The sequence below is a fragment of the Teleopsis dalmanni genome, chromosome 2 (genome assembly GCF_002237135.1).
Source record: "Teleopsis dalmanni isolate 2A chromosome 2, ASM223713v2, whole genome shotgun sequence".
In the NCBI taxonomy this organism is placed as follows: domain Eukaryota; kingdom Metazoa; phylum Arthropoda; class Insecta; order Diptera; family Diopsidae; genus Teleopsis; species Teleopsis dalmanni.
Window position 1 is genome coordinate 231,620,726 of NC_051847.1, and position 9,694 is coordinate 231,630,419.

Consider the following 9,694-nt stretch of genomic DNA (forward strand, 5'->3'; position numbering starts at 1 on the left):
AAAATAATAAATTTTTTTCGGTATTTGTTGTATTTCAGTACCGTTAGTGCGATTGTGAGATTCTACTCTTTGTTCACGTTCAAGTTTCATCTGATCTGGTGGTGTATCATCCACATATGCTTTATCATTGTTAATCATTTGCTCGCAGTATGTTAGCATAAGGTCGAAGTAATTTGATGTGTGCGTAAACAAATCTGGTTTTATTTCCAGGAGCTCCAAATCGCCCAAAATAACATTTTCAAATTCAACTGTTTCTTTAGCTGGATTTGTATCATCGAATCGCATAATTAAAGTACCATCAAATGCTAGAGCATAATATTGATTAAGAAGAGCGGCTTTGGCGTGTCCTATATGCAAAAATCCTGAAGCTTCTGGTGGAAAACGAACTATAACTTTTCCCATTTCTGCACCCGGCAAATCAACGAATTTTCCTTCTTGTTTACGTTCACTTGTTTTTGAAGGTGTTGTCTCGCGATCCTTTACTCCATTAGTACGATTGATGCGTTTGACAGATGAACGAGCTTCTTCCGGTAAAGTGGTTAAAACTTTTTGAATAAGTGGTTGTGCTGATATCAAATCGTACCAGCGCTGGACATGTTGTGGTATACCTTTAGCACTTAAGAATTCGTAACGTGAGTGCATTTCATTAAATAACGCAAAATCTGCTATTGTTAGTTTGTTTGAAACTAAAAATGTTACCGGAGCTATGGATTTATCTAGAAAAGACATTGCCCACGAAATGTCTTCCTCGCAGGTAAGCGAAAATGATAGCCAGTGATCTATTTGTGTACGCTCGATTGCAGTTTCTCCATATAATTTATAGTCAGGAGCTGCACGAGCAAGTGCACGGAGTACGTCATTATTTGAATGACATACTAAACGGCGATTTCCCGGCAACTCTAATGAAGTTTCGTTCCCCCAAACGATTTCGACAGGTACGGCATCATTGATTAGATGAGCAGTAGCAAGACCACCTGTTGTAATTAATAAATATGAATATTTAGAATTTCACAATTAATGATGCAATTCTATAATAACATGATCATACGCATGTTGCATTGCTGCGTTTGATGCAAAAAAAAAGCATTTAACCTAAAAAATAAAAATGCGTTGCTAGTGTCTTCAACTTATTTACTTACTAATAGGTGGATTATTAACATTTGCAGTTAATTTAATAGACATATTTGCCACGCTTTTATTTATTTGAGGTATACAATCACAATTAATATTGTCGAGATACAGTTTTTAGCAACGTCTTTTATACACCGTGTGCACAATATTGAACAGACTAATAACATGAGAACAGTTTTGACATTTGCAATTGTGAACAGATGGAACAAAACTATTCTTCACGAAACGAATACAATTGATACCAGTAGCAAAATTAAGAGCGTATATAAATATTATAAGCTTGGTGAAATAATGTAACCTGCTATCAGCTTGAGCATGATATAGACAATGCTATGCAAACGAAATATGCGCTTTGCTATACACATTGAAACAAGCTGTAATTTGTTAAAATCTATTCAAAACAAACATTAAAAATTTGAAAATGCCGAAGTGAGTAAATTTTTAATAAATTTCTTTAATAATAGTTTGGTACATATTAATAACTAAAATATGATAAATTTTTAAAAGTATTTATTAAATTTATCAAATACGCGAAACCAAATACAACAAGAGAAACGTCAAAATTAATCTCCAATGTATAATGTAAACGGTGTAGATTGAAAATGCAGATTAACTTTACCTCGTTCAAAAGTGTTCAACATATTTTAAAAGTGCTGCCAATTTCGTTCAACCAGAGTTAATAGATCTTTTCGCTGGCTCGCAAATATGGTGCAATGCTGGCCTATATTCGTTACGGGAGACATTGGCCATCTGTCAAGTATTATGTTTTGGCAAATAGTAAAATACAAGCAAATTACATTTTGTATAAAAATAAATAATTGATATAAACTGAAAATTAAAATGAATACAGAATTTTCAAATTTATGAGATTTTTAAATTTTTGTTTACATATGATTTTTGGCATGTCATTGCAATATTTGTTGGAATTTACAATGAAGGTTCACAATAGTTCACTTATTGCGTTGGTAACGTTTTTTTTTACTGGCCGATGTGTTCGACCAGTATACCAAGGTAGTGCCAGTATAGGCCAGCAGCTTGCTGTTTGCCGTACTTGTGAGCTAGCAAAAAGGCCTAATGTTATTTTTTTCTTGCTCTGAATGAAATAATTACGGCTAATATATGCACTCATGCCCTTTTATTTACCAATTAAATATTTTAGCAAGATTTTGACGTGGTAAATTAAAAATGTGAAGCATTCTAATTGTTATCTCCTGATGTTAGCTTTCAGGAACGCAAAATTGGTGAAAACTAATAAAAACTTGTTGCAGTTTTATATTATAAGTATCGAAATAAAAATTAATGCAAAATAATACTATTTTTTGCATATGAGAAAATATTTTTTAAAAATACTTTGTATTCTTGAGAATAGGTTTATTTAGAACTCAGGTGGCAGCATTGCTGTGGACAGCTGGACAATACTTTTTAATGCGGATTTGCTTACTATACGTGATATATGAGTCTTTTATATCTATAAAAATTAAGTCATTTCTTTTAAATTTTTTTACTCTTCTATATTAATAAACTGTTAATTTGAGAAAATGGTAAGTGTAGAATAATTGCATTTCATATCTAACTAAAACTATATGTATATATTTACATGTCAACACAACTGGTTACTGCATATGGGCATTTTTCCAAATATATATGTATACACAATTTTCCAATTCTAGATGCTCTTCATGTTATTGTTTAGCCGACAAGGCAAATTAAGATTGCAGAAATGGTATGGTGCATATGCTGATAAAACGAAGAAAAAAATAACACGTGAATTGGTTACTACGATACTGGCCCGAAAGCCTAAAATGTGCTCATTTTTGGAGTGGAAAGATTGCAAAATTGTTTATAAACGGTAAATTCAATAAAATAGAAAATAGTTAAAATCACTTATTCAAATATTTAAATTTCAATAGTTATGCTAGTTTATATTTCTGTTGTGCGATTGAACAAAATGACAACGAATTATTAACGTTAGAAATTATACATCGTTACGTGGAATTGTTGGATAAATATTTTGGAAGCGTGAGTTGTATATTATATGTTAATGTATATTAATTTTTTTTAATGTAATGATTTACACTATTACTATTTTATCAACAATTGTTCTGAACTTTAATGTGGAATGTCTTAAAATAATTTATTTTCATAATTTAGGTTTGCGAATTGGACATTATTTTCAATTTTGAAAAAGCTTATTTTATATTAGATGAATTGTTAATCGGAGGTGAAATACAAGAAACTTCGAAGAAAAATGTTTTAAAAGCAATCGCTTCACAGGATTTATTACAAGAGGTCAGTACAGCTGAACAGTATGATTTGTAAAATACGTGTGTTTCCAAATGTAATGAAAACGCGTAAATATATTTGGTGTTTATTATTTTAATCACAGTTTAGTTTCGAAAAAGTAACCAAATAACAGAAAAATTCATATATATATATATGTATAGATATATATATATATATGTTTTATATATTATACATATGGATGTGTATTGTTTTTATTTATTTATGATTGATTGTAACGCGTATGCTGCATATTTTGTTAAATTGTTTTAAATATTAACTTTTATTTAATTTTATTTATTTTTTAATTATGCATACAAACGAATTAATTTCTACTACCACAAAACGACACAATTCAACTACTTTTATTTAACGCTACATACTACATACTACGACTACAACTACCAATACTAAAATTTGTCTAATGTTAACAGAAGGAAGAGTACTTTTATACTCTACAATAATTTGAACGTTTTATTTTTGTTTTATAATTGGTTAAGTGTAATTTTTTTATATGTAAAAATGCATGTATCCAGCGAAGCAGTGGTAACAATTTAGTTTATATTTAGGTTAATTCATGTTGCAATCAATCTTGCCACTAAAAATTTTACAGTATTCGACTTGCCATAAAAAACAAGCGCTGTTAAATTTATTTTGCTGTTATTGTATAATTTTTTAAATACGTAAACTCAAAGAATCTGTTAGCATTTGTAAGAACGCTTCTTGTTCACTTTGTATGTCTTATGTATAACCAGCGTCCGTCCTATGTAATTGTAATGTGTTTTCTTTTAACATTTTGTTGCTACTGCATTATTCCTATATGGTTAATTAGTTATTTATTATACTGTGCAATATAATTTTTTAGGGTATTTTTAAGTTTTGCATGATAATTTTTTGGAAACATTTAATTTGTATTATTTGCATGTAAAGCTAGTCTTATTGTATAGTACATATTTTTATTTTGATTCTAATCCTATATGTTTTATAATAATTATAACATTGTATAACCCTTTTCTTATATTAATGCTTACCCCACCCGTTTTGCAACGTTAACGCATCTACAAAAGGATTTTAATGAGTATCTAAATTAATTAGAATTTATTACTTAAATGATTGTTTATATTATATTTGTATTAATAGGCGTTCTTAGGTATTTATTTAAAACAGATACATTAACTAAAACAAAAATTATATATAAAATTATTAATTACTGTATATTTAAATATTTTTTTATAAATTAAATGACGTTTGTGTACATAATATAATATATATTGCTCAATTATGCAATAGCAGTAAGAGACTATGGTATTCATTTAATTTATACATACTTTATAAATAACTGAATGCAATAAAATTGTTTTATAAAATAATAGTAACTTTTTATATTTAGTTTAATAAGAGGTTAACTCTTTCTACTTTGAAATAAGAGTACATCCTATGGTCGATTTCATTAAGAAAGGTCACTGAGAGCAACAACAAATTGTATACTAAAAATATAGCTAAAACCAATGCTATTATGTATTTTGTTGTTTATTTCTGTTAATCCCTTTCTAAAGAAATCCACTATACTAACAGATGGATATTGTAGTTATGCTTATATGAGGTGTATTACGCTTCAGGTCGACTTATGCAGTTTTACTTAAATTAATACTAAATAGGTGAAGTTATACAAAATTTAATAAAACAGTTGAAATGATCTATGGTCTACACTGTTATTGCTTCCTATATTTCAATAATGATATTATTATTTAATAACATATATATTTGAAAAATTTCTCACTGACAAAAGATAAGAAAACAAAATAAATTCAACCTAACATATAAGTCACCATTTGTTTGTTTTGTTTGTATGTGAATTAGTACAATTTATTTATAACATATCTATATTATAGCTATATATATAATATGTTCATATTATTTGGCTTACAAAAATGTACAGCGCAGTCGTGAGCTTAGAAGCTGTATGTATGTAGCCTGATTCTTAAATCGATGTGACGCTTTAAAATAAAAGATATTTTATTTTGTTGTATATTTCAGAACATGTAAAATTCTTTGTAAAAATTAATTTATATCACATATTTCATTTAAACATGAACATTTAACTGAAGCATTTGTTTATTGTTTCATTTTGTTTCGTTGTGTATTTTTAAACTTTAACTGTCCAATGTTCTTCAATTGAGTTCTTCAAAGTTTTCTTTATGCACCCGCACAGCAGACATAACATTTATATTACTAACTTTCATATTTCTTACTAATATTAAAAAAAAAAAAGTAAAAAAATTTTTTTTTAAATTAAACAACTTTTTTAGCACAGCACTCACTTTGTTTTTTTGTACTCTAGGATGAAGCTGTTGAGGGCACTTTAAGAGATATTGGACTACTCTGAAAATTTCTTTTAATTGTGCTAAAAAGTATTCAGTAGAACACAAACTTCTATTCTCACACAAACACACAAATTGAACACTCGATGAAATGTGCGTTAAATATTAGTTAATATTTTTTTCAAAATTTTTATTTTTATTTAATTTTGATTTATTGGATATTCATTTGTTCATTTATATTTTATATTTCTTTAAATTAAGTTAACACAAACGTTTTCTATTCTTATATATATATATGTCAAATATTACTGCAATATTAATACCAATACATCTGCAATCTGCCACAATTTGTTACTAACAAAATTAAATTTACTATAATTAAAATTAATTCTTTCAAGTTAAAACTTATAAAAGTATTCAGTTGGAAAATGGAAATGGTATTAGGCACCGACTTATAATTCAGTTATAATTCCCAACCAATAACAATGGCAATTAAATGCATATATATTCTCTAAATTATAGACCAACAATAGTGCCCATTAAATTAAAGTTCTTAAGTATCATTATTTATTTAATAATGAATAAATTTTATTAAATTCTATTGTGTATTGTGTCCTGCTTTCTTCCTTAGAGCAATTGATTTTCAAAGAGTATGCTTAGGTATATCGCATAATTAAATAATTAAAATTATAGTATATTTCTGTAATTTAAGTGCATATATTCTCTTGTATACTTTTATATACTTATATACAAAGTTCTGGAACAAGTGATATAATTAAATCTTTAATTGTTTAAGTTTTAAACAATTTTTTAAATAATTGTTTGTAGATATATGCTCATTATTGTATTATTGTATAATTTCCTTCAACTTCCAAATTCAGATATATTTGTCTTGCCAATTATTATATAAAATGTCACTCATACGTCCTCAAGTCCAAGGCAATTATTCTTTATTGAATTTTATATATTATTTTCTATTTGCAGTACTTGTGGTACTGCATTATTTCTGTTTTTCTAGGGTCTTAACTTAACTTTAACAAATTTAAGTTAATATTAATTGATAATGATGCTTAAAAAATAATTTATATTAGAGAATTGTGACAAGCTTTTAATCATTACGAAAAATAATTATAAATCTGTGTTTTGTTGAAATATTTATTAGAAATTGAAATACATATTATTATTATTATAAATTTAAATCATCCATAAATGGTCCAAGCTACCAATTTTTCCAAACTCCTAAATATTATATCTTTCCTTAATATTAAATATTTATTATGTTTATGTGTTATATATCTGATAATAAAAACAAATTATATTTTGTTGTACATAATGTATTGATCAACGCATCGACTTATTGTTTCATTTAAATTAAGTTTTTCTGCTTTGTAACGGTAAATGGCTTACAAACTGCAACTATGTTTTTAGCAAGTTTTGGTTAAATGTGTAAATTTCTTCTTACCTCTTCCGTCTTCCATCTGCAGTCTTTCAAGATCTTTCTTCTCTATATTAATGATATATTATGTCAAGAAATTTTCATGCAAAATTTATGTTACCCTATAGGCCAATACTAAATACCTATTGATTCCTTTATAAATTCTTGTCAATGCTGTCAATTTCATACTTTAATATGAAAAGTGTATAAGTTTATTCGATAATTTATTTTTTATATATATTTTTATTATCATATGATTTTGTTAAATATTTTTTTATTCTTCCTAAACACTATATAGTTTACACAAGTAAAACTGAAACTTCTCAATCATTCCTCCTGCAAACAATACTTTCTATAGCACACAAATTATGTAAAGCAATACAATTTTTATATATTATATACCGAAATTTACGAGTTATGAATAATTTGTCATGTACGAGATTGCAATATAAATTAAGCTTTAAAATTATAAATAATATAATATATATAAATATATTTAATTCTACACTTCTAGTATTAATAATTGTTTTTTATGTAAAATTTTCAAAATAAAAAAAAGAAAAAAATAAATAAATAAAAATAATAAAGTGAATGTTACAATTGAAAAGCCAACAAAATTATACTTTTATTTCTTGCTTTACTTGGAAGTCTTTAAAGATAATTGTGGGTAAAAAACTGTCCTTTACGCATCCCCAAAATATTATTTTTTTATATACCATAAATGATATGTCTTTATTTTTTTTTTAGTTTTTGTTTTTCGTGAAGTGTCTTAATTGAAAGTGTTAAAGTGTTCTCTCCACTTTTCTACACTCTGCTTTTTCGGTGTTATTTTCAAGTATTTTGCAACCATTTCATTTGATCCAATAATATCGAAATGATTTAATGAATTAATGGTTTTGCTGTGATCTGTTCTTAGTTTACCAGATTTGCTCTTGTATAATTTGTTAAGAATAATCCAAAACTTTGTACTGTACTTAAACTTCTCTGCTCTCTATTTCTCTTTTAATACTCTATATTTCTCTTATTTGTTGTTTTTTATTTGGTCAACGTTTTTCACACACTGCTTATGCAAACTATACTTAATAAACTGCAACTTCTCGTTGTTACTGGTGTGGTGCACTGGAGCTTTTATGTGTCCTTTGTCTAAGGTATGTACTATTGGAGAATCTGACTTAATTAATCTGTAAATTAGTTGTTTGTAGTTTAATGTTTGTAATTTTATATAAGTTGTTTAATAAGAAATTCGTAATTAGTTTACGGTTGTGGTTTTTTTTTGAAGTAATTAATAAAAAATAAACAATTTAAAAATACTTAATTTACACTAATGTGGCTACATAGTACTTGATACTTTATGGATATCGTAATGCTTTAAACTATTAAAGAAAACAAGTAGATTTTTTTAATTTTTTCTTAATAGTTTTTTTTGAAACAATTTTTCAGTAACAATATTTGTAATAAATTTATTTACAGGATGAAACTCCACAAGGTTTCTTCGAGGACCATGGTCTTGGATAGATGAATACAAATCGAATATCACTGCCTAGTGATTAAAATAATACATAATAAAACATAATGATTTATTCATTGCTGTTGTCCTTATTATTAATATATATGTATACAAAATCAAATATTACCTATAAGAAGTAGTTTATCTTTTAAACGTTTATCAGTTTATTAGATTTAAAAATATCAGCATTTCTATAGATATGTATTTATATATGAACTTTGAAAATAAAAGACAATTGTTTAAAGTTAAAACGTTAAAAGATTGACAAATGCTAGAATTAAATGATTTTATTTCTCATCATACATTTATTTGAATTATAACACTTTTAAAGTACTTTTATATTATTCGAGAAATTTACATTTTCCATAAATATATATTATAGATATTTTCAAAGTCTTGTTTCATTTTTTTATAGTTTTTTTTTTTAAATTATTATATTCTTGTCTTTCATATTAATCATATTAATTTGTTTAAATACTTTTCGAAAAGTTTTTACTCCGGATAACTGAGTTGAGTGGGTCCTAAAAAGTATACATACCATATGATTGTTTTTAATGTGGTATATCAATATTATTCTGATGTTATAACGATTATAATAACCTTGTCATATTTCCAGACATGTCAAAATGTTGGAACAGTAAGAAATATAATACTCGGCTATAGTCTAATCTTAATTCTGATCTTTATTAAAAAATTCTAAACTAATTATATTAATATAGTATTTCATTTTAAACAATAGGAAATCATTAAAATTTTTCCAATGGCAAAAAGAGATGGTAGGGTTCATTATACTAGATAGTACGGTACAGAACAACTGCCTCGATGGCAATATTTCTGTTTCGCGGAAGCCTGCTTATCTATTATTTATTATTACATACAGTATGTTACTATGAAAAGAAAATAACTTCGAGTGAAAGCTAAATATGTTATGTTGGATTTAGGTAATAATACGATATCAAGTTTTTTTACATATATACATATATACGTTTACGTAAAAATGGTGACGGATGTTCAAATTCA

At 26.4% G+C, this 9,694-nt stretch overlaps 1 protein-coding gene across 2 annotated transcripts; it reads left to right on the forward strand.

Moving 5' to 3' along the window:
- The first annotated feature begins 2,522 nt into the window (after window positions 1-2,522).
- On the forward strand, window positions 2,523-9,062 carry LOC119683312 (AP-1 complex subunit sigma-2-like). Of its 2 annotated transcripts, XR_005252642.1 has the most exons (6): window positions 2,523-2,672; window positions 2,802-2,980; window positions 3,042-3,150; window positions 3,283-3,420; window positions 5,753-5,885; window positions 8,638-8,909. XR_005252642.1 is itself a non-coding variant. In XM_038096964.1 (5 exons), the coding sequence occupies exons 1-5, from the start codon at window positions 2,670-2,672 to the stop codon at window positions 8,680-8,682; spliced, it is 474 nt and encodes a 157-aa protein (XP_037952892.1). In that variant the 5' UTR covers window positions 2,524-2,669; the 3' UTR covers window positions 8,683-9,062. The 2 variants fall into 2 exon arrangements, 1 of the variants encoding a protein (XP_037952892.1); XM_038096964.1 differs by lacking the exon at window positions 5,753-5,885 and having other exon boundaries at window positions 2,524-2,672; window positions 8,638-9,062.
- Window positions 9,063-9,694: the final 632 nt, after the last annotated feature.